The sequence below is a fragment of the Dermacentor albipictus genome, chromosome 2, assembly GCF_038994185.2.
Source record: "Dermacentor albipictus isolate Rhodes 1998 colony chromosome 2, USDA_Dalb.pri_finalv2, whole genome shotgun sequence".
NCBI classification, from domain to species: domain Eukaryota; kingdom Metazoa; phylum Arthropoda; class Arachnida; order Ixodida; family Ixodidae; genus Dermacentor; species Dermacentor albipictus.
In genome coordinates this window covers 131,050,030-131,076,044 of record NC_091822.1, presented here as the reverse complement: position 1 = coordinate 131,076,044, position 26,015 = coordinate 131,050,030, and the positions used below count along the sequence as shown (strand labels likewise).

The window sequence follows — 26,015 nt, the reverse complement described above, 5'->3', positions numbered from 1 at the left end:
ATAAGCTGCAACTCCATTCTGGAACGAAGCATGGATGCAATCGAAGGGTTGACGGCATTCACAAATTTCTCTGCTGGCGTGTAGGAGTGAGGATTCTCGTCTTCTGCAGTGGCCAGAAGCGAGTGCTGAAATGACACTTGTTCGGTCTTATCCGGCTTGCAGCAAATGAAGGTGTGGCAATGAATCTGACATCAAGGTCTCTCAACCAAAGTTGCATCCAATGAAGTCAGCGAGTCCATTAACTCTACTGAACGTGGCATATCATTGCTGAGCTCTTCTGGTTCAAGCCAGAGCAGAATGTGAGTGTGAACGCTGCCTCATTGTTTGAATTCTATTCTCTTGAAGTAGTCCACAATGTAACTGTATCCAAATGGTGACATCCGAGGGTTGCGCAAGATTGACATGATGATCCAAAACTTATCAAAGCACACAGCACAAGCTACTGGATCACTGTTGACCAGATCTGCCTTATACAGAGCGTGCATGTCCTCCCCCTTTACCAAACCATCTGAGTTGTATGGATGTTGAATCCTCTCAATCATTTCTAGGAGATGTGGATTGTGAAGCTCAGACATGCTTAATGTCAGGAAGACTGCGGGTTTGCCAAGTTATCGAATCATAGCAAACAGTTTTGAATGCCTCTGACGAAGGCCAAGTCATGATTAATTGACTGCTGCCAATGTTTTTTTGCCACATCACAGTTACTTTTTCTCTTTTTGTTATGACCCTGATGCAGCGACGGTGACATCACCAATTTTTTTTTCTAACACCACCAATTATCTACTATTACGCATTATTATAACTATTAAATGTGTTAACTTGATCAATTATGTATTTATTTTGCAGATATAAGGTGCCACGAGACCGCCAGATTTTGCTGGGTACTCGCCAAACGATACTTGCGCATTAAAGGGTGCCCAGAGTTAGGAGAGGGCTAAACAGCACTAGCCGAGATGCAAGAAACAAGGTCAAAAAAGCCTGGTTACGTCGCCGTGTCAAGGTCGCCACAAAAAAAGGGGAAAAAGGAAAATTAACAAATGTAATCATACCACTGTGATAGTGTAACAAGCTAAGAATAGTTATCACAACAAATTATTTTCTCGTGACACACACCAAGCCAAGCCAAAGAATGCTTACACATTACTAGACAATTGTCAGCACTTCCTTAGCATTTTATTTTCTAACACTATACCAATCATCTACTATCACACTATTATAACAGTTACAGGTGTTAACCTGACCAATTGTGCATTTCATTTTGCAGATATAGGGCGTGACGGGGCGGACAGATGTTGCTGGGGCACTCGGAAAAGTGTGCTTACGCATTAAAACAAAGGGCAAACTTCCGGTAATTGATCGCACCTAAACGCCGGAGTCAGTGTGACGTCACGGGTTTCAACAGGATCCTCTTGTACTCGGGTCATTGTGCCTGGGTACAAGTGTCAAGTTCAGCCTCTGGCGCTCCTTCAGAACACAATGCAGATTATCTTTACCGACTACAAATACAAAAGCTCTCGCTGACACAGTTAAAATCAATGACGTTACGGTTTGCCGGTTCTTCGTGCTTGCGTCTTTTCTGGGTCACCAATCATCTTCGACGGTAAATGGTAAAGCAATTTAATTTAAAACACCGTTGAAGTGATTCTATTTAGTGTCCTTGTCATGTTTTCTTTTTAAGTGATAAAGAAAAGAGTACGGGGAGGCTCGGCGAAAAGAAAGATTAACTTTCGTCTGTTAAAAGCGAGACGAAGTTGTAAAAAAAAAAGAAAAAGAAAGACGCTAAATCAATTCCACCGAGCGGTGCGCAACAAAGATCACGACGCCAGCGTAACTGCCAAGAACGTCCCCCCCCCCCCCCAGCACTCAAGAAGTGCAGTTAAGACCAGCGAAACACGCAAGCTGTCCGTGCCGCGACCACTTATATAACGACACGCTTATCACAACGACGTCGCGCCAAACGCGGATCCAAGAAGTCGATGAATAAACATGGCAGGCCTGCGGAGCAGACGGCGAAAACGAGGCACACGCCGCTGCCAACACAGAGCCGGAAACTAGCAGGCAGGCAAGTTCATTTAGCCGACTACACAAAACGTGACAATTTATAAAGACCTTGTTCGCATTCCGGTACGGTCTGTTGTTGTTGCGGGTTACCATACCCCAACGCGAAATGCGAAATGCTAGGTAGGCAAGGACTCGCGATGACAACGCGGTGAACTGGCGCTGCGTTATCACATTTTGTATTCGCTTCCACGTCATCGAAACTAACATGTTCCTCCACGTGAGCTCCATAGTCCGCAACTTGAATTAACGGTATAGGCGTACTGTTCAGCGAACCGGCAAAGAGCGCTGGCAACAAGTGCGGGCGCCAAAGTGTGCGCTAAGCGCCACGGGAAAGAAAAAAAAAAAGAACAGTCGAGCAACAAACACCATCACAATGCATCGGCCGCTCCGATCGGTTTCCCCCGGGCCCCAGCAATGTTATACGCCTCACCACCGATTATATATAATACTGCTGCGCGTGCCAAACATAGTCGAAGCGAGGCAGTTAAGTAGTTACTAGCGCGTGTCAAGGTTCCTGCACTCGCTTTTACCCAGGGCTTCGGCGCATGCGCATAACAGTAATAGCGATGATTGGCTGCTAGCCGCGATACACGGTAACAATGCGGTGACGGCCGTATTTCAATGAACTATCGTTTTCACACGTGGCCCTAACGCGGTCCAATCACTGAATCTCGACTCGCTTCCTCCAGCCGACCTTCGAAATAATCCTCGGCTCGGCCATTAGTAATAACGTTATCGCATCGATGTATCCACATCGTGGGTTGTTTACCAGTAGGACCCGACCGCTCGGGACCAGTCGGCGGACTAAAGTCTACATGCAGAAGCGACGTAGTAACCACCGCGAAGACTAGAACAATGCGCGCTTTGCCGGTAACAGATGCGAGTGTTCTCAATCGCCGAGCTGACAAGCGGACATGATTGAAGCGTCACGCGAAGTTTTCAAGATATCATTATTTTGTCCAGACGCAATGGGGCGGCGTTATCGCGGCATCAAAGGCTAACGTCGGCAAAGAGGCCGAAGTAACGCCAATGTCCAGATAAGAGAAAATTATCAGGAGAGCGCCGCCAGACTTATTGCACACACCCAAGAGAGATCGCGCAGATCCATTTTATCTGACAGTCTCGGAAGCTGCCTCTCGGCTACGGGGGGGGGGGGGGGGGGGGGGGCATAACGCTGTAATCTGGATTACTTCACCGACTGATAAAATAACCGAGGGAGATAACAAAGGGGCTTTACTTCCTATGTGTGCCTTCTACTACACCAAGGAAAGCCAACAGCAACTACAAAGAGCAACAGTAGCTGGAAGTTAGGAAGGCATTAAATAGCGTGTTTAATCGTTTCATTCGCGAGAAAATGTATGACGAAAGCGGTCCAAAACAAGGGGGAAAAAAAGAAGGAATAAAGAGAACATGCGGCGGCTGCTGCAGAAGCAGCGGGGTATCGCACCCGCGACATCTCAAAGCTCTACAATACGCCAGGGCAGGCGCGTCGGTGCCTGCATGTCCATCCCGTGTGCACCAAATGCGGAGGAGAGAAAAAAATCGCCCGATTCCCGAAGTTGCGAAGGTGACACACAACGCTCTCTCAACGGATACACTGTAGCACAGATAAACCAGAGGATCGATAACGAACAGCCCGCGCGAAGGTGAAAGAGAACGGAAAGATCGAATGTCGGGGGTCGAAGTTGAAAAGTTCCATTACTACGTGTGGCAGCGGAGACGCGCACTGAGAGGTGACGACACAGGGCGCTTAAAAACGAGAATTTAATGCGGGGTAAATTGATTTTTCACGCACTCTTAGTGCAAAGTGCAAAGATTACCATTCCGCAGCTTTTCACGCTATTTTTTTTTTTTCAGTTGCGCTTGCGTCAACGTGGAAACTGCAGTCATCGTCGTCTCGAGAGGAACGTTCAGCTTTGAAAAGCCGTTTCGCAAACGTTCGTACAAGCATCCGGTTTGGGATTATTCGATCGGGCCTAAACTTGAGCACGCTCGCATTATACGAGGCCCGTATACGAATGCTAACATTAACACGCTTGTGAAACAATTTCGATAAATGGCTGCGCGATTTACTTTCTCTGCACACGGTCACCAGTTTTCAATTTCTTCAGTTATGGAATCTCACCAGGTTTACTTCGTTACCACCCCGGCGTTTATGTTGTTCTTATTGTTTAATCCGAAGGTCGACCCGACAGCATAATTACGTTCTGTATCTGTTTACGTCCCACCACACTCGTACACCCACCCGCATTTTGCAAGAACAAAGGTAACATACAGTGACTAGAACGATATGTCACCTGACTCCCCCCCCCCCCCCCCGTTATCTATTGGACCGTTGAATGCCTCCTGCTTAAATTACTTTCCATCCAGTTTTTTTTTTTCGCTTCACTGTATAATCATCTCTTTTTGTACCCGATTTCGCATAATGATGCGTACACTATTTATGTATGTCCACTTGCAAGGTAGTATCAATCACATGAAAATATTTCACTGTTGCATTGATTTTTTGCGTTTGCGGCAATTTGACATTGTCTTCGGTTATTTATTACTTTCGCTATTGTTGGTTACTGCTGTATCGTGCTTTGTTTATTCTCACTCCTGCTTGGGACATATGGGCTGCAGAATTTCTATTAAAAAAAAAAGAATTAAGCACTTGAAATGGTCCCAGAGAAAACCAGCCAGATTTCCCTGAAATGTGCTTCAAGAAAAAACAGTCAATCTGTAATGACCCACTGTAAGAAATTTGGGTCAAACCTGAAAATTGGCCCACCTCAAAATTTGGAAAGCGTAACGAAAGTCACAAGCGTGTAACAACAAAAGCACACGCAAGTCTTCCGATGTATTTAAACGCAAATTCAGCGTGTTAAGCAGGGTTTCAAGCTAAACCACATTCCCGGAACGCAAGCAACCGAGGTCACAGATGGATGCGACGTGTAATGCATGGGCAAATTTTGAAGCTCGCGCAGCGTGCATCTGAGCAACAACAGATCGGTTGGCGTTTTGGTCGCGCCGCTAGAATGTCGCGAACTCGACCTTTCGGCTCCGGAGCACAAACATCGAGAGCACAAATATGCGGGACTACGAAGAACTACAATGCCAGCTGAACGCGACAAATGTCGCTCAAGTCGACTCAGCTGTCTGCCTAGAACAGCACCTCCGCGCACCACACACGTGTCCGAACAGCGACGCTCGAGGGCGGATGAACGGGCTCTCGGCCGTTTGAAAGGCAAATCAGATAAAGCGTTATCTCGCCGAAAGTTAACGGGGGAGCGTTTCCGCACAGCGCGTGGCAACAGCCAGGAGGGGCACACCGTTATCGAGTGAAGCTCTGCTCGTCCGACGTGCGTCCGCGAGATATGATCGCACGCAGGTACAGACACATAAGCCCCTATCGACGAGGACTCTGGGACCGCGCGAAATCGGGCCACATACACAACATGCACACCCGACTACGACCGAGAGGGGAAAAAAGTTGCAGACGACTACCGTGACCGACCTAAACGAACAAAATGAGCAAAGCAAGCAAGCAAGCAAACACACACACACACACACACTAGGTCCAAAACGGACGCGACCCGAACGAGTCCAGCTGCGTCGGCTACGCGCCAAGACAAAAGGAACCAGGGAACAAAAGGCTATCAGTCCAACCTCGCTCTATCGCGCACCGCGGGGCTACTGTGGAGTGTGGCGATAGTCCAGAAGTGACGAGCGAAACCGGCGTTATTTGCCCTTGCGAAGCGGCTGACCTACAGACAGGAAAATGACACGTAAGCCCCGCTACGTTCATTGTGCCGCATCGTACGACCGACCTAAAGGGATAAAAGTAAAGAAAAATGACCACACAAGGAATAACAAAAAAACAGATGCCTTCTCGTGCATGAGGTCACATTCTGCGATAGCAGCGATTCCAGGGCCCGATAAACAGAACAGAAATGAGTGGCCTGCCGCACCTCGTGCGCAAAGTACACCGTACTAGCGCTTATCGCACACCTAAGCGAACGCCAATTCGCTATCTTGTTGCTTCTCGCACTTTCCCGCTGAGTAAGCGGACACAGATAACACCCTTCAGGACCTCAACGATAAAGGCCACGGCCCCGTTTTAATTTGGGCGATAAGAGAGAAAAAAACGTACTGCGCGAGACATGCCAAAAGAGCCGCTTCGCCAAAGATAGCGGGGCAGCTGAAGCACTAGAACTAGTACGTTTTCTTTGTTGCGTTTTTTTTCTTCGCGAGGTGAACAGTCACGAGCTGGTCAAGCTCAGGCGACGTGGCAACGACTGTGCGACAGTCCGTAATGAACCGGTCACTTTAATAATAAAGTACCATGTTAGGGTAGAGGTACCACTGATGGCAACAGCGGGCCGTTCCAAAGGGGGATACCTTATCCTTGCACGGGCCACAACCACGTATACCATTAACTCCGCCCACGCACGTACGCGCGCGCGCACACACACAAACGCGCGCGCAAAAGAAAAAAGCAACGACAAAAAAAAAGGGAAAAGCGACGCGCGTGCCGGCACCAAAATCGCTCCATCATTGCACAGCATGCACGGGGCACAACACGATGCGAAGGGTCATTTTTCACGTGGCCTCGCTCGCACACGGCTCAGCGGGAAGATCCCCACATGGTGATCCGCAAAGGGGATAAACGTCGGAAGAAATCGCCCGCACCCGGACGAAGAAACACATTCCCAGCGGCGGCTAACTCGATTTACAAGTACACACACGACGCAAACAGAAGCCGCGACAACCAGGGAAACATACACACACACACACACACGCACGCACATTCCGCCACGACACTTGACCAACCTTTACGACGACGCGATAACTCGAAAAACACCATCGAGGCCTCCGCTACAAAGATTGTTGGAGTCATCCTGGTAATCGACACTAACAAGCGACGAATTTAGGAGACTACTAGCACGTTCGGTACCAACGTGGTTAACTTATCCCCAAAGCCATAAGGCAGAGTTGACTGACACCAATATCGTATGCAATCAAGATAACAGAGCTGTCATTGATGGAAGAGGAAACGTTGCGACGAACGTCACCCTTCCGGAACACCCGACAGCGGTCGCAGCTCAACGTTTGAAAGCACCGCTAGAGAAGACTACATGAAAACAGCGTGAAGCGAAATTCCTAGCTCAGCCTGCTTCGTGACAACCAAACCAATACGGAATCCAGCGTCACCCGGCCGCGCCGCCGTCAAGGTTACACCTTCCTCGGATGGAATGACGCGACGGGTGCAGAGAGAGCGGGCCCTGCAAGCAGCGCTGGGCGTGCACCCGGTTCCCTTCGCCAAAAAGGCGCGCACGCATCAAGCGTTATGATTATTAACAGTACTTCCCACACGGGGCAAGTTGCGTGGCAGGTAAGACAACCCACCACCGACAGCCGAGCGCCCCTCCGAGAGAGGAGGCCAACGCCGAGAGAATAAAACGAAAAGCTAAACCGGACGAACGGCACGCAGACACGATCGAGGAACAAAAAAAAGCAAATGAAAAAGGATACACGGAGTCGTGCGGCACAACGAAAAGATAAACAAAAAAGAGAGAAAGAACCGTTGAAAGGAGGAGGAGGCACGTACGACGACGACAGCAGCAGCCAGCGCTGCCAGGCGAGCTTGCGAAAGCGTCGCGCACAAGAGAGAGAGAGAGAGAGAGAAAGAAAAAGACAGAAAAACCACTCGCGCCAGGCCCGCGAGCCCCCGCAGAGCACCTGCTCGGGAAGAAAAATCGATAGTCCGGAATTCCCCCCTTCTCCCCCACACTACCACCCGTAGAGAGAGGGGGGAGCTCTTTTTGTACGCTCGCATACTGCCCTCGAGCGGTGCACGGACTGACACAGCGTTTTCTTTCTTTGCCTCTCCTTCCTGCCCGGCAGCGTACCGCAGTTTTTACTTCTTTACGTCTCGCTCCGGGCTGTAACTAGCTTTCTTTCGAGCACGGCGTGTAGGTTCCGTTTGGCTGCTTCCTAACCCCTTGGTTAACCTGGGACCTTAGAACGAACGAGACCGGCAATCGCGATAATGAGACGCTTGTGGTATACCAAGCCAGTGCTGGTGTAGACATACGCACTAGTACCACGGCAGGGGCACCCGTCCCGCTTCCAATGCGTCAGTCGCGCGGCGTGACGGCCAGACTAGCGAGCGGACACGGCCAACAGAAAGCAAAGCGAGTCCCCCGCCGCAACACGAGAAGAGTGGCAGGCCACGCCGCCAAGGCACGAGCAGCGCCGTCCCTGACGTCGAAGATCTTTTCCGGACAGCGGCAAGGCGGGCAGCCAACGCGGTGCACGAGGAGGAAGCGAGCAAAGCGCCGGAGAAGAAACGACATCACGGCTGGATGCTGCGGCGGAGCGAGCAATGCCTTCTTGGATCCCAGCCTGCTCCCCCCCTCCCCCGTGAGAAGCGGCGGCGAGACGTTTAGAGGTTCACCCCTCGGGCGAAGGAGTTAGGAGAGCAGGTCCGCACGCTTGCTTGGCAAGGCACAGCGGCAGCATACCCCCCCCCCCTCCCCAAACCACGGCCAGTGTTCGCGCGACCCAATTTCGGCCCGTGGAAGCTGCGAGCGCAGTACTACGTACGCTCTAGCGGCGCGGCCCGTAACGGTGAAAGATGGCGGCCGGCCCCGCGAGCAGCGCTGGCAACAAGAAAGAAGCAGCTGCGACGGGCCGGGAAGTAGGTGAATCGGCAGCGGAAAAGAGAAAAATAAAAGAGACAGCACGCCGCGCTCAGACAGGGCCGCCCGCAGCCGGCGTCGGACGATGGGCAATGCCAGACGCGGGATCGCTGCTTCGTGCAAGCACGTCATTCTTACTTTTCTTTCGGAGCGGGGTTCCAGCAACGGGACGGAGAGAGCGCTGACAAGAGAGAAAAGAGAAGGGGGTTCGGATGAGGTGGCCTACCTTGTGACGGACGCCGTGCTGTGCCAACAGGCCGCACTTACAGACCCGCGAGAATTTCCGAGCAGCTGACGTCGCCTTGCAGGCAGACTCGAGCACGTTATCCTTCGAAAGTAGGGCGGCTCGACCCTCCAGAGCAAGACCAGCGATGTGAAACTCTCTATAAACAACCATCCCGCCGAACGAGGCTCGTCGGCCCAGGCACAGGGCTCTTAGAGCACATTCTCTCCACAGAAGCGGCGGTGTATCCAACATCGGAAGCCGCTCGGGCGACAGACACTGCGTCGGCGGCACGGCGGGCGCAGTGGGTGGGATGCTTACAGGGCAAGGTGCTGGTGGTGGGGTGCCGGCTGTGCTGCGTACAAGTGTCCCGCAGGTAGCGTCTTCACTTTGCTCATGATGGCCGGGCGCGGGCAGCGTGCGTAGACTCCGGCGACATGGCGCCGCTGCTCCACCGACGAACCACGACTGTGCAGCACAGCCTAGCCCGTGCGTGCTTCGAGGGGAGCGAGAAGGCGGCAGAGGGAGGGGGGGGTGGAGAAGAAGGCCGTCGAGAGCGAGCGGCGGCAGCCAGCGCAACGCGCGCTCCTCTCCTCCCTCCGGCGGCGAGTCAACGAACGCGAGCAACGGAGGACAGGTCCACACCGAGGCCTCGAGGGGGAGGCCGGCGGTTGAGCGCGCGCTCGGCGCGGCGTGCCGCCGAGGCAGCAGCAGCCCCAAGGATGCCTCCCTCTCCCTTCTCATTGTTCCGCTAAGGTCAGGGACTCGGGCCCGTCGCCGCGCGCTTCCCACTTCGCGCGATCGCGCGAACTGTCGTAGTTCGGCAGGGCTGCCGCCCCCCCCCCTGCAGAAGCCCCCCCCCCCCTCTAGTAGAGCCAGTTCTGGAGGCGCCGGGTAGTGTTAGCAAGGCGCCAGCAACAGGAGACTGCAACGACAGTGCAGTTAGTAGTAGCAGTACATAACACTGTTACCAGCTCCTCTCTCCTGCTCCCCCCCCCCCCTCCATCGGCGCGTGCGGGGCTCCCCTTCAAAGGCAAGCGACCGACCGACAATCACTGCGGGGAACCCTCTCGCACTTGCACCTCACGGCCCGAGGAAGGAAGAGGCAAAGGAGGAAGTGAAAAGCGCCCCACAGAGGTGCGAGCCGGAAAGGAGGCGACGCACAAAAAGCCTTTCACGCATCGCAACCTCACGGTGGGATGCGGTGCTTTCGCCCCACCCATAGTCTGTATTCTTTGCTTTCGCACTTCGTGGAAGTGGGGGGTTCCCACATCACCGCTAACCCAGTGGTACTACCGTTTTCTTTATTTTAACATATGTTCCGGTTTTGTTTATTTTAAACTATCCATGCAAGTCCCTTCCGTTTTACTATGCCCCCCTTCCCCGCGCTCCTGTAACTTGACCTCCACGGGCGACCTCTGACGTAATTGCGGCAAGACCCCGACGCCCTTTACAACCTCACCCCGCGAGTTTCCACCAGCCGGCCAACAAGAAAGAATGAGAAAGATGTGCCCCGGGCGGAAAGCGATCCGACGGGAGGAAGAAGGTATTGCACCAAGCGGTGCGCGCGCAGACTCGCGGCCCGCAACGGAATCGAAGAGAGCGGAAGCGGCGCCGTACGCGCGGCTACAGCAAACAAACAAGCGACGCAACCGACGGTGTCGTCCCCAAAAAAAAGTGGGGACGGGGTCACGCAGGGTTCATTCACGTCGCCCTCCTCGCCAAACCGCAAAAAAAGAATAAGAACGCAAGCTGCGAGGGGGAGACGACACTCCATCGTAAGCTCGGCCGTGCGAAACAAAAGAACCAGCTAGCGACACGGTGAATCCGCCTAGGCCCCTCGCTTCCTCTACTCTCGCCGCGCCAGCGACCGGCGTAACGTTACCCGGCGTCCGCCTGCGCTGTCCCTTTCCGCGAAACGACAGCGAAGGCGAGATGGGCTCTTGATCGCGCAACGTGAACAACACGCGGACGCCGTAGGCAAGGATGTCTTAACGGAGTCGTCCGCCTGGCAGGACGCACCGGCCCAAACGGGAACACTGCCGTCGTGAGAGTCAAAGAAACTCGCCTACCTCCGCCCAGAAATCGGTGCGGGGCGACTTTTCTTGGACCGCTGGTTGATCGGACCGCTTGGACCAATCGGCGTTCAATCGCGATAGAATAGTACCCGTGCGACTGCGGTGTAAAACAGACCTCATTGTTGACGAGGAAGTCGGAACGCAAACGATCGATACAGACTGAATAGTTATTCCAAGGCGGCGGCTTAGCACACCCGCAGCAGCCGTCCGGCCATTGCCTCCTCGCAAGACGCGGCACTACACACTGCTGCCGCGGCGGATGCGAATGCGTTCACGCACGTAGCACAACGAAACGTCAGGCTCGCGAAAATGAACGGTGCCACTCACTAACCAGGCACAAGTAGAAGAACACACACAAGGTTAGCCCTAAACGAGGAAAGAAGAAGCAAATAAAAGGTAGGAAGCGCGGATGGCATCACAAAGCCAGCGTCCTTGCCGCAGCTAGCTAACGCGAGCGACCGAGCAAGCAAGCAACCAAAGCTCCACTCGGGACTTCATGCCGAACGAGCTTTCACTTCTTCAGAGCGCACCGCTACTACTGCCCACGCACAAAGGCAGCGGGAAAGCCTACCTACCTACTATACACGGCCGGCCGGGCGCAGCGAGCGAGAAAGGATTACGGGGGTCGCGCCCATTATGTAGGAGGAGAACCGCTCCTATTTTTGAAAGAAATGCAACGCCGGCCCGCCTTCGGCCGCTCGCTTGCTTCAAGAGCGGCGGCATTCGGCGCACAGTCACTCGTCGTCGCCACCGCCGTGCGTGCGCACCCTTTCCCGGGCGTCCCATTTCGAGCAAAAACAACCCTCGCTTTCTCTCTCTCTCTCTCTACGGCAGAAAAAAGGGCAAAAGCCCGCGTGTGGTTCCAGAATAGCGTTGCGGGGCATGTGCTCTCTCGGCCGTGTCGAGACAGCGCCGAAAAAAACTCGACCGGTATTATAGAGGCGGGGAAGGAAAAGAAAGATGGAAGGCAACCAGAGAAGGTGGGCGACACTTTCGCCGCCCGGCCAGCAGATGCGAAAGTGAGGTCATCCCAGACCCGAAAGCGAGAGCGCATCGAGGAAGGTGGGATTGGGGGGGGGGGGGGGGTAACACGCGCGTAGTAACCCCGTTTTCGTTCGCGGGGATCCGCGAGGAAATTTTCCGTTGAGAGGACAAAAAAAGAAAAGGAAAAAGTGAATAAATAAATGGCTGCAGTCACCGAAAGTGGACGCCGCCCAGATTAGGCAAGTCGTCGCGTGTTTCACGGCTCTCCTTCGGTAACACTCGACTCGCCGCGGGTTGAACTTGCTCCAGTTTTAACACGGCAACGGCTACCGACCACGGCCTCCGGCGCCGCGCTAGGGCCACTGGAAAGACAGGGGGGGGGGGGGGGGGGTCTCTCCCAAAACGATGGCCTGTTACGGAAACTTCAGTCGTGGCGGAAGAGTCCGTCCGTACTGCGTGTGGCTGAAAGCTGCCGTGGTAACTAACGGCAAACGCAATTCAGGAAATCAATAAATGAACGAACAAATAACTCATTGACAGGATGGCTCATTAGGCTTCACTTGAAACTGGCAGGTGCATCCCTAAATAAAATGCACACCTCGGCCCCGTTTCGAAGCCCGGGCCGTGAATTCCAGCTTTGACACCCCGACTACGTCATCGGGACATCCGGCGTCTGCAAGCGGCTGGCCCTCCTCTAAATCGTCGTAACGCGGAAGTGCGATGCGAGGGACCGAAAAGCGGAGCCAAGGCACGAAACGCGACACACACGCAAAAAAAAGCGAATAAATAAACAAAAACGACGCATTGCATCTCTACAAAAGGCGCCGAGAGATAACGTCCACATCAGATCGACGATCACCGAGTTGACAACGCCGAGCACGCAAACGCCCTCGCAATGCTCGCACACCCGACAAAACGCGGTCGCAATCGCCGAGACAAAGGACAACGAGGAAGCACCCAGCGCGATTACCACGAGCGAGGAGGGCCTGCTGTGCCCGACGCTGCAGCGCTATCAGCCGAGCGGACGTCGGCGCAGCCCGAAACGCGAGCACACAACGACAAAAAAAAGGTCATCGACTTCTCACCTGCCCGCACAAAGATCGATGGGCGCCGCCGTGTCGCACACTGGACGACTGTGGCAGGCACCTCGTCCCGAAACGAACTGGGCGGCGCAGCAGGTGCACGAGGGTCTCGCACGCCGATGCCACATTTTCTTTGCTTTAGACACGCGACTGTCCCAGTTCACGAAAGGCACTGGAACGTGCCAGCAGCTCGTCACAGTCCCGGATGCGCGCGCGTCGAACGCAAACCACGTGTGCCGCCAGGCGATTAAGACTTGCGAGTGGCCAACCTGCCCGTCCAAGGCTGCATTTGCAAGCCGCGGCCTTCGCGTAGTAATTTCCCACGAGTATATATATGGAGTCGCCGGATTCACAAGACCGGGTGGTCGGTGTCACACCGACACTGTCCTTGGGGACGAGTTCGAAAAGGGGCACTGCAGTGTTGGCGACGCGAGCGTGAGGGGGGGGAAGGGGGTTGCTTTCTCTTTCTCGTGGTGTCAACAGGAAAGCTGAATGATGCGTGTTTCGTTTCGGAGGTAATGGAGCGAGAAAGAGGGAACCTGCATTGTCCACTGTGTTACGAACTTCCAACCGGTGCCACCAGTGTTACGAACTTCCAACCGGTGCCACCAGTGTTACGACATCCAACCGGTGCCAGCAGTGTTACGAACTTGTACCGCTGCACCACGATTACGGCTTTGTGGTCCCGTAGCGCTCGTCACCCGTTTCGTGACAGAGCGTTGGTAGCGAAGACTCCGAGCCTGGCGTCGATGAGAATAACAAAAGGGACTTTATACATTATATACAGGTTATCATACAGGACATGAACGGGTCGGCACTGGGGCCGAGTGCTCACAACAAACGCGACTGTTCTCGCACGACGACGTCCGGCGAAAACGCGTGACACTTCTCACCCCAGTCGGGAGCGACACTCTCTCCCGGTGGGGTCGGCGGATCCTGTTTTTCAGGCGGCGTGTCTCTGCTTTTATAATCCCCGAGGACCATTGTCACTCAAACGGCCCAATACAAAGTCAGCACACGACGGTCGTCCGAGGGGTCCAACCAGCGACCGCGCTGGCCACCCGGTTCAAAGTTCGCGCGCGCGGTGACCTCCAGGCAAAGGGAGGTGCGGCGCCGGGCTGTCTGGCACACGCTGACATGTCCAAACTTGCGGCTCGCCGAGGCTTCTCCCGCGCGCTGCCTGACGGCGACTTGTGAAGGGAGAATTAGGGCGCTCGCAGGATAGATTCTGCATCTTGCAGATTCGGAATCCGGGCTTGTGGTAATGGCACAACAACTGGCAGTCATAGACACAGCAACAGCTAGCACACAAACGCTGCCGCACCCTCGTTCCAGTCTCCCTTCACCCTCCCCTCCAAATCAGCAAAAAAGAACAGACCTTCTATGGTTGAGACCAAAAATCAGTTATTGAGCTGCGAGTGAATAAGTTTAGATTGATAAATTATCCTCCATGAACTTTACTTTCATTGTTTTCGCAGTAGTAGGTTGATGAGAAAATGAAGGTCGAATTTCTCTTTCTTTGAATTTTGCACCAAAGCGCCAGGCTGGCACGCCCGTGTGATTTCATGAATGTTCATTCCTTTTATTTTACATCGCTTGTGTGTAAATGTGACCCAGTTAAATTTCTCGAAGCTTGCCAAGTTCAGTCTTTTGCCCCTGTCACACGGGCACCCGCGAACTTCATTTAACTCCTTCTTTACGTCAAAGGAGTTGCGCACCGTATCATACGGTCTCCCCTGCGCCGAGCAAGTGAAATGGACATATTGCCGAAGGGTGTTTGGCAATGGCCATTACGGCTGGATGGAGTACTCTCATTCCCACATAGTTACAGCAGCAAATAAGACCACGATAATAAAATCGTAACTGCCTCACTTACAAATTTTAGCATTACTTCTTTTGCCTTAGGCCTCCATGTAATGGAAGTTCTTAATTTGTTCTTAAGTGCCTGTACCCTCTGCATTAATGCTTCGCCATGTCGCATGGGGAAATGTCGTTCCGCAATTTCGTCTGTCTGTTCGCTTCACCACTCATCTGCAAGTAAGCGAAGCAGCACCATTTCTGTCCCATGCGTCACCCGTGGAAAGCTCGCACTGTGCCGTGTAGCACGGCCACAACTCCACTGCCGTAGATCTCCATTAGGGAGTTTCATGCTCAACGGAGTTCGCAGGCGTCAGCGTGACAGGGGTATTTGGCTCTTTGTGAACACAATGCAGACCGTCTCCTCTCCTTCAAATGCCTTCTCCTTTGGCAAGAGCCTGGCAGCTATCCCAGCCAGTTTTTAGCTCCATGTTTAACTCACTGTCGAAATAACAGATTATACAGAATAATAGGATAAACACAACGCAGGTGCTAGCCAGCAGTTGCTAAACAGCACTTGTCAAAAGTATTCCCAAAAGTGCACTGTAAGCAATAAATAAGCCTATCCGAATTTCAAATGGCAAGGCCCCTTCCCCCAGCAGCAGCAGCTACTATAGCATCTTGCTAACACTGTTTCCTTTCTCGTCCAAGCCTATCCGCAAAACAAAGCTCGGCCATCGGACAAGCTTACAGTCCACTTGTAGTCAAGACCACCAGCCAATGGATTCCCATCTTTGTATTAGAAATGTCCTCCCCACAATAGCAACAAATCAGCAACACGAAAGGCAAATTTGTAGAGCGTTTGGACCACTGCACGAAGGTATGTGATGCAGCAATACAGACAATGAAAATATGTCCATATGTCTAGGACTTATATGTTCACGTTTTGAACAGCTAGACTGTAATACCTTTTTATATGGCAGTTTTGACATTCTAGCACACAAAAATGAAACTATCCCGTTCGTTTTGCAACGTCTGCAGAGCAAACAGGTGCAAAAAATACATAAAAGCGATAGGTGCCATTAAAAGCTCCCCCTACAAACAGCAGGTGGCAGTAAGATGGGCACATATTCGTTTCAATGTTTTACTACAACAGCACAGGAAGGCCATTATGTCAAATACATTTCTCCAGGCTGTGTCGTCTCGTATCCCACAGCCGGCACCGTTGCAGCCTTTATATCTAGAAACGACCAACTTTTCTTGCAAAGCAAGGTTCAGAAGCGATACTAGAAAGTACAGAAGATAAAAGCTGCACACTATGCAAGCTTTACAAAGATATACCATGTTCATTCAATATGTTACAGTGCACAATGTTTGCAACATCAATGGCACATTATCATTAATTTAACTCAGCGGAGTCTTGTGTAACCCACATTTTAATAGGAAGTAGCAAAACAATGCTGCATCCATATTAATGTTAAATCTGTATTTAAATTCTGTGCGAGCAGTTAAGTATCATCTTTCAGACTCCAATCGGCATGCATGCCATAACATGCTTTTAGTACGCACAAGTGCCTTCCTAACTGCAGTCTTGTTCACTTTTGCTTGGTCATTCTAACTGTGTGTTGCCCTTCATGTCACTGACCTCTTAATGCCTTTTAATTAATTTACTCCACATTGCTATGACAAGTGAACTGATTGCTCTAGCAGATGGCATGTTTCTGTGAAACAACATTCAACAAGCCGCACCGGCCTGCATGCCTGACTGCAGGTCCTAACACAAGAAAGTTTCACAAGCGAGCATAGAATGCAGTTATACAAACCCAAACAAAGCACATAGAGGTGCTGCAAGAAGGCCCATGAAATAAGGTGTTGCGAGTATGCGTGCCACACATTTTTTTTCTATTTACCAATTGCCATTCCAAATGTCCGGACTCCTACGATTAACAAAGTACTTCGAGACATTTCTATGTGAGCGAGCCTTGCATGGTGCCCGTTATACACGGATGTGGAAAACCTGTGCACACTTAGCTAGCATAATTTGCATTAATGGTTACCTTCACCAATTATTTCCACCGTAACAACCCAAAAGTACGTCGCTGGGGCGATTTTGATCACAAGGCACGCCATAGTGGGGTACTTTGGATTTATTTTGACCACCTGGGGTTCTGTAACGTGCACCTAAATTTATATACACTGGCGTTCTTGCATATTGCCTCCACAGAAATGCCGTCATCCCACCAGAGATCAAACCCAAAGCCCTGAAGCCCAGCAGCACAACGCATTAGCCCTCGGGGCCAGCGAGGCAGGCAGGGGCAAGAGCCCTAGAGACACACACAGATGCACTAGATGTGCTTTTCCACTCACCTTATCCCACGGCTGTCCATGGAAGTCCTCCGTAGTGCACAACCTCCTTGCTGCGGAACTAGGATGCTCGGCCTCTAACATAGGGGAAGCCTGCGCAAACAGGTTGGCTAAGTCAGGGCGTCGGCCTTTTTCAGATCACTTGCCAACGTCATGCAACACGCAACACGTCGTGCAACACACAATGTGACAAAGCCAACAGGTCTGACAGTCTACATCGGCACATTTGTGGCTCAATAACCATGCAAACATGACTGCAGTGTATGCAAGAAACCCAGGAAAGTGCTTGCTACATGCACAGGGGGAAGGGGCACCAGCATGAAAAAAAAAAAAAAAACAACTTAGCCAATGTCCAAGCAATTAACCCAGAAGTACGAGCTGAAACACGGCTCTCCAAGAATCAGTAACACTTGTGCCTGAAGATCATGTCGCGTGGTACTTCATTTGTTGCAAAAATCAGGTATTCAACAGTTGTAAATGTAAACAGCTGCTCCCTTCCACATTTGTTCACAATGTATTGGCCCCACACTGCTTACATACTGCAAATAACAAAAGCTCCCATCTCAGCCACAGCAAAAAAAAAAAGAAAAAAGAAAAAGGAATTTCAAGCAAGGCCTAATACTAAGCTTCAACAACAGCACTCCCACGCGTCAGTTTATGTATGTACGTATACATATATATAATATATATGTACATGTCTGTCGAGAAATGCGCAGACACCTAGGCCAGAAAGAGTGCTATGCATGCCTACAGACATTCTGCGAGCAGCGCAAGCAGAGCGGGACCACACTGGAGCGAACCTAAAATATAGTGCGACCTCAAATATTGGGAAAGGGGTGTCCGGCCTTTGATGCAAAGCAGATTTTCAACAGGCACATTGACGTCATGTTGATTATGCAGATCTGCACACTTTCCTTGGGGGCACAAAGCATTTAACTCGGGCAGAACTCATCTACTATGACTACAAAAACTGCGGTTTATATTACTGGCTGACAGTCATTACTGGCCAGATAGTTGATACACGACAAAAGTTGGGTTGACTCTGACAAGGATGCTTCACATTAAAAAAGTCCAAGACAAAACTAAATGCTTATGGGAAATGAGCCCAACAAAGCACTCGTGTTAAATCTCCAAAACACTGCTGCATGGAGAGCCAACTCCCATATTCCAGAATGTTCCTCCACCTCAACTCAAAGTGGATGGCAGCGGCACCTATTGATAGAAGTAGTCACTGAAATTCATTGATGTTCCACAGCAGTTCTTGAGAAGCAGAGTCTTGTTTAGTTGGTTCTGTGATCAACTCACTTAAGAGGAGGAAGAGCTTGAAGTAGAGGATCCTCTAAGAATATGGGGCAATGTGTTCACATTAGGTCAAGTTACTTGAGCCCTAAGCATGAGATGACATTTTCAAGATGAGCACCTGCAAATGGACTTTGAGCGATGCCAAATATTAAAATGGAGGGAGACTATTGTGAACAGTCACAGAAATTTTTGCACAACTACTTGTCATGCAGCAATGTACAAATCCTCAGACAGTGCTGTGCCTGGAAGAGCCTTGAAACAATTAAAACTGTTGCTCAAAGCCCTGTCCAGTTTGCAAGGACCACACTGGCATGCACAAAAGTGCACTTCCACAGCTTTTTTTTTAATAGCAACTATTGAGATGGACACGGCAGAACAGCCAGAAAGAAAAAAGACCAAACTTCCTGTATTCATAACCCTGAAAACTCATTTGAACTTGCACAGCATAAGAGCTTGAAAACAATAACATCCCACACTTATTGCACGTCAGAAGTGCTTGATCAAGCTGCGAACAGGCGATATGTAAATGTAAAGCTCCTCCTCATATAATACTGTAGCCACGCACAAGCATAGTGAAAAGGTGTTCTCTAAGGATGATAGATTGCAAACTGTTGTGTGTTGCAGTCGCCAAATGCAGAGAACTAAAGAGGAGTACCATGACATTTTTTTATGTCCACATGCTCTAAACCTTAGAAAAAAAATATACTGGCAAGTGCCAAAGCACCCTAAATAACTTACTAGAACACTTCTTTCTAAAACAGTTTAGGCATCAGTATCCAGTAGGCATATGTCGCGACATCACAACAGAGCAGCCGGCTCTGTTCCTGTAGTAGCTGCGACTGCCACACATGACTGCAGCAGACATGAATGTGCAGAGCACTTGTTTGTAATTAATTTATTTTTACGAGCAATGCAATCATTAATTGCCTCACTGCTACACAGCATGGGCAAATATATCTCTGTATCATGATGTAGTGATAATGCCAATGACACCAGGTCCAGTGCTTTGAGACAACTTTAGCAGAAAAATCAAAACGTGTTGTGTTTCCCAACCTTTGCACTTGCGAAGCGTGATCCCTCGATGGTGAAATAAGTGTGTACATCGAAAATATTTGCAAGTACTCCTTTAAAGCATGCTTGAAGCACAGACTACAGAAATGACATGCCTTAGAATGCAAGCTTCCTCGGAAATGGTCATCACTGCAACAACTTAACCTTGAAAGAAAAAAAAAAATGTTTCGTGCCCAAGTAGTGCAAGTGCACAGAACAGCTACACCAATTCCCAACATCCAGATGGAGCATGCAAAAAAAAAAAGCATGCGTGAGTCAAGTGTACAAAAGTGAGAACTGAACTAAGACCTGCGGCGATCACGTCACAGAAGGTGCCGACATTTATTGTGATCACCAAATTAAGAACAGAAATGCAGCCCAATAGTAAAATATTAATATTATGTGCAAATTCCCACACACCATGTCGCTAAATCTCCACATGGTAGACACAGCCTGATTTTGGCACATCAACTTCAATTTACTGATGACACAGAACCCAAATATAAGGGAACGACAGAGGCATGTCGTGTCATCCCTCTTTCACAAGAATTCCGTCCCATTTGGTAAACTGGAAACCCATAAACAGGATCATCTAAAAGTGTGCCCTATTATATGAATTTCAGCTATTATTAATTGACATGCAAGAAACCACATGGTTACAAACAAATGAAAAAAAGACAAAAGAAAGCACCACGTCAGTCAACGCTTTGCACCTGTGATTCCTCAAAAAAGTTGTCTAGTTCTGCACGGTGTATAGACCAGAATCTGAAGCACCTATAGATGGCAACCATCTTTCACAGGGGCTGTGGGAACTGGTAAATGAGCAAGAGGGATACCACCACTCCACCACGTAACCTTCCCGTCGTAAACCCACAGCCACTGCGCAGGCTGTGCCGACAGATAGAGGCGGGGGTCGAAAGTAAGTGCTTGCTCTAAACGCAGGTTCGAGAGTAAAGGATTCTGGTCTATACACAGTACTACCAACATGCAAGCAAGTGTAGAGACCACAGCTATCATGAAAAAAATAAATTTTGCAGCATGGACATTGGGCTGGTCTGGTGAAGTAGTACAGCTCATGTCTATATGTTTGACCAATGCAGAGCACTGACAGAATACCTTGTTTAGGGCTGTGTCTGCCTAGTATGCTCTGGCTGTGTCATAGGATACTTTCAATTTATTGCTGATGCCATGATCTCTAAACATTTGCTCCTGTGAGTACCATCAGTCAGATTTTTAACGATATCATGCGAGCAGGACAACGGCAGGACTTGTGCCGTGTGCACTCCTAAACGGAAGAGCGTAGCAGATGACACTTGGACTGAAGAATTATTCGCGCGCATACTATCTCCGAGCATGCCGCTATGAGGCATTGACACAGCAAGAGGCTCGACACTCAAGCAATGTTAAAAATCTGGCTGATAGCACATCTGTGTTTATGCACGTTGTAGCACAGTGACAGAAGAACGTACCCACATCAAAGGACACCACTAAGTGGTAGTTGAGCTGTTTCTAAAGTAGTCCAGAAAGGAAAGGAAGAAAGCTTACGCTGTTCGAACTGCAATGAACATGCCCCGACTATACCTTAATAAAAAAAAATTTGCTACGGCAACGCATGCATGCATTTCATTCAAAGCTGCAGTGGAGATGAAAGCAGATATGGAAATCCTATAAAACAAAAACAACAGAAGTAATAAGTGGTGAAATGTGGCCAAAAAGGAAGGTCTACGTCAATGTTGCTCATACAAGTGCCTCGAACGATGAACAGCACGTGGTTGCGAGATTATAGTAGTGTGCAGACTACAAAGAGGGGGGGGGGGGGGGCGTGAGAAGACGGATATGGGTTGCGAAATTCTAATCGCACCACAAGATAAACGGAGCGACAACTGCAAGGTACGCCTCGACGTTCGATGCGTCACAGGAAAGCCGCAATGGTGTTACTTGGCGATCGACTTCCGACACGATCCACGCCGACCAATTAAAAATCGCGAAGTATTACGTGCGGCAGCACACAGTGCGTCTTTTCCCTTGCTGTTGGCGTGCTTCCTGAACTGAAAGCCAAGGCTCGGCGGCCACCGCACTCGGAAGCGACCAACATCGCGGGGGCCCACATCGACCCCACTTCCCTCGCCGTCTGCCTCTCTCGGTTTCCGATCAAGAGCTGGCACATCGCACACGGACAACAACGGTTGGCTGGCTCCCTTGGCAAAACACGTATTTTAGGACGGGTCGGCGGCCTCCCCCCTTTCAAAGGCGCGCTCCGGCAATGCCCCCGGTGGAGCGTGCTCGAGATGGAACGGGAAAAGGACGAGGAAGGGTTAGAGGACGCGGTTAGAAAGAACGCTGCTTTTGGAGAGGCTCTCTACACAGCTGCCGCTGCTGTCGCCTTATTCGAAGCATGCTGCGACAGCGGCCGAGGGAAGGGGGGGAAGGCTTCGAAGAACAAACGTTGAGGCGACGGAGGCCGCGCGATGGACGGGGCAAACAAGCATCGACCCGACTGATAGCGCCCGCCACCCAGACCTAACCTGGCTGACGTTCGGGCGAGAGCAGAGGGGGCCATCCAGGGTCCACTATCGGTACAGCTCGCTATCGTCTCTGGTGGTGGTGGAGCGCCGGTGTACGAGAGAGAGAGCGCGCACGCACGACAAAAAAACCACGGGAGGTTACGTAAACGGCGACCCGCCATGAAGGACGAACGAAGGAATACGAGCATATCGGCAGCCGTTTCGGAACGCCCGAACGGGGCCAACGAAAGCGCGACACACGCGCACGCAACACGGCCCTGCTATGCGCAGTCACATTCGAACACTGTTAAGGCCCACTAACCTCATCGACTGCCAAAAGCAGAGAGATTCGTAAAGAGGTGCTAGAAAGGACAGCTGTGTCAGAAGAGAGGCGTGCTATGGCTGGTGCGACGACAGGGTCGGTTCTGTGCGCGAGATATGCGCAACTCTTACGTATCTTATTTTGTTACTCACGCAAGGCATCAGCCGACGAGGGACGAGCCGTGGCAGCGCAGCGAGACGTTGCCCAGTCGCTGGCCAAAAATGTCAGCGCGCATCGGGCGCGATACGTGGTGCTTGCGACGAAGAGGAGAGAAGAAACGGCGGCAGGCACACAAACCAGTAATAGGCTTAGACGTCCAGCACGCGACTAGGCGCTGGCGGAAGCGCCGAGTCGCCACGGAAACCACCGCTGGGTGACGGGTAGGTGCGAGCTACGAAATCATTTCCTGCAGCGTAATCTCGAGGGCATGTTCCTCCTCAAACGCGAAGGCAGGCGCAAGAGGGGTTACCTTTTGTATCTTGAAGCAGCCTACATTTTCCTTTGCAAGCCGCCATCATAAAAGCAGCACACAAACGTAAACATTTATTTTTCGCAAAACATATATACTCCTAGTAAATTCATAAGACTTGAGAAATAAATACGGTTAAATTAATAATTGAGTATAAAAACTCAATTTTGTGGTATAATTTATTATGAAGACACAATATTTTTCTGCGGGATGAATGTTTGCATAGAAACTGAGTGAAAAAAGAAGCAAAACAGCCGGGCAGGTATGTTGTGGTCGCGTGTTAGAGGTTAGCCTGCAGTGTTGTGCGAACGGGCGTGAGTTGTGTGTTTGTTCCACTAGTGAAGAACAGCGTCAGAGTGTTTCGTCCACTGAACGGCCTCCAGACCCTAGCGATCCCGCGGCAGCTCGTCGTGGAGGAAGCCCGAGTCGCCAACGCCGCAATAGCGACCTAAATAAAGGCCGGAGGTAGTACGTTACGTCCTATTGCACCGTTCGTTTCGATTTCTTTTGTTTGTGTGTTATTACTTCGCTTATTTTTAGGCACATAAAATGAAGCATGGATTGCAAGCAAGAAATTTTTTTTTTTCGTATCTGGCATGCAGAGAACGCGTAGTTCCCGGACATTGCTAAACGCGTCACGCCTTCTTCCGATACATCACTCTTTGTTGTGCCGATTGTGTCCCCAATGAAAGCAAAAAGAAAAAAAAATGCGGGCACGTGCTTTCAGAACAAAATGTGTCGCCGAAGACGCCGCCTGTTAAATAAAACAGATGAGCCTCCCCAGCAGCTGCTTACGTGTTCAAACTTGGCACCGGAGCGCTGCGCAGTAGGGAGCCGCGGTTGGTGACACATTTATCATTGTAAATTGCGAGCTGCTTCGCTGTCTTATTGTTGCCACTCGCTGGACCTTAAACCCTGTGTTATTGTTGCAGCACATTACGATTATGCACGGCCCTGTTGACCAATGCAGCTGACTTCGCTGCTCGTGAAATGCGGATACGGACGGCGATTTTCCCTTGATCGCTGCGATAATATAAAAAAAAGAAAGATTACACGTGAGCTCCGCTTGTGGGCGCTTTTGTTCAGTAAAAAGAAACCCTACACGTTGGTATGAAAGAAAAAAAGTTACGGGGAAAGGGGAGATATGTTTCGGTGCGTCAAATAGGCGTAATGGCGTGCGTTGCCGTACTGCACGTGTGCAGATGCTGTCGTTTCATATCTTGAAGCTGAAATTTACCGCGTACTGACGCTGCAAGTTTGAGGATGTGCCAGATGCGTGGCCTGTTACGCTCAACAGAACGTAACTATGCTCGGACGTATGCTCAGGTTTTTGTGCCTCAATATATGCATATAAAATCGCGTCTTAAGCCATCAACGGTCACGTGCGACGCGCTCGGACGCCTCCTCCTTGGGTTGGTCTGCTTTATTTCCGTCTCCAAGGTGAAGCCAGCGTCTGCGAAGCAAGAGCCCCAACGGAGGGGCTTTACCCAACGGCGCTCGGTGGAGCCATCTGTCGTCGCTTCCACGCGCTTCGCAGCGACGCAGAGGTTAGAAGGAGGAAGCGGGAAGCCAGCACAGACAGGATCAGACATCCTCGACCTTGCGCCCTTATTGGTCCATGTTAGTCACGTGGTACTTTGACGTCATGGCATTGCCAGCAGAGATTTCGTCTGTCGCGAGCCTGCCCAAGTCCGCTGCGTTTTTTGACAGGTTCTTCCTTTTGTAGGAGGAGGGAGAAGGCTCCCTTTCATTTTCCTTTTTTTTCTCTTCTTTCTTTTTTTAATTCATGTTCCGTTGTTTCCGATGTTCTTCCTTCCTATCCACCCTCCCTTTCCTCTTTCCTATGAAATGTTTGCTTTGTGATCCTCCGATCGGACGTTTTTTCCTATTCTTTGCCCCATCTTTTGCGTTGCCTAGCGGTAATGGTAGCGCCGGAGAGAGGATCTATATTAGTCCGCTTGGAGGAGAAGTCGAGCCATTTAAAGTGAAGCTGGAGTCGACAGATGGCATAAAGAACGGACTTTGTGTGTGCGTGTGTGTGTTTTTTTTTTTTTTTGTACAGAAGCGGGGAGGGTGCAATTTTCCGCGTGCGCGCATAGAGGACCCGTCATACCTGATGCAGAGGTGCACCGGCGCGGTCTTTCAAGAATGCAAACGATAATGGACCGTCTTGCACCGGTCGCCGTCAGAGGGAAAGCGTTAGGACAAGGTCAGCCAAGGTGACACGTTTCGGCGATCTGTACGGCCGGCAGCAGCAGGTTCATTTTGAAAGAAGGCGTCACTTTCGAACTTGCTTCCGCAATTCGCTGTCGTGTCAGGCCAGTGCAACTGTTAGAACTTCACAATGAGAACTCGATTAGCTGTCCACGTAGCGTGGACTGAGGCATTATTTCATAACAACTATGCGATGCGGTGTCAAGCTCGCGCGACTCGAAATGTCTAAAAGGAAGTATAAGAGGTACTGCGTACGTATACTATACTTACATTGCCCAACTCCGCAGCGGTGGCGTTGTGCCAGCAATTATTAGCGAGTCGGGCTGTAAGAGCGTTTCTCTGTCGTTAGCTGAATTCACCAAGTTTAATGATAGGTGCCCTTGATGGATGTTGCCGGGCGTTCCAAGACTTCGCGAGTGGCTGTCTGTTACTAGACACTGCTGCATGGGTGATAGGCGTGAATATGAACAAGATGCACAGACACAACTTGTCCTTTCCGTTCTATTAGTCATTCATTCTCTCTCTTTCCGAGAGAGAGGGGTGGGTGGGGGTCCGCGTCTACATCGTCTATGCGCGCAGCGATATTTCGCTTAGCTTAGCATAGCTTGGCAATAAATTCTCATATTCACTGTTAAACTTATCAGGGCGTTGTTATTTAGCGTTCCAACCATAAAACGCGTCGGCTTGTGTGCATACCAAAGGGTCTCGGCCTTCCCGAAGAATGGCGTGTAAAGTCACTCAACTGCTTTAATAGCGTCGACATCACTGCGACAGACAGCGGTCCGCGTACGCAAAACCCGATAGGCGACCTCTATCTATGGATGTTCCTGTTCCAAAAAAAAACTCACTAATGCTATGCCGTGCAGTTGCAAGGGCTGTAGA

General features: G+C 50.7%; 1 protein-coding gene across 3 annotated transcripts in view; it reads right to left on the bottom strand.

Annotated features, from left to right (window-relative positions):
• Smr (nuclear receptor corepressor smrter) overlaps positions 1–22,986 on the bottom strand; it is a 77,124-nt gene extending 54,138 nt beyond the window's left edge. The window contains exons 1-2 of one of the 3 annotated variants that reach the window (XM_065445008.1): positions 22,603–22,986; positions 17,276–17,365 (exon numbers count right to left, since the gene is read on the bottom strand). In XM_065445008.1, the coding sequence (XP_065301080.1) occupies positions 17,276–17,295 (20 nt within the window). In that variant the 5' untranslated portion in view covers positions 17,296–17,365; positions 22,603–22,986. Of the gene's footprint in view, positions 1–9,288; positions 9,444–13,114; positions 13,260–17,275; positions 17,366–22,602 lie in introns of those variants that run through there. The other 2 variants (XM_065445005.2, XM_065445006.1) reach the window with 2 other exon arrangements.
• Between the last annotated feature and the right edge of the window lie 3,029 nt (positions 22,987–26,015).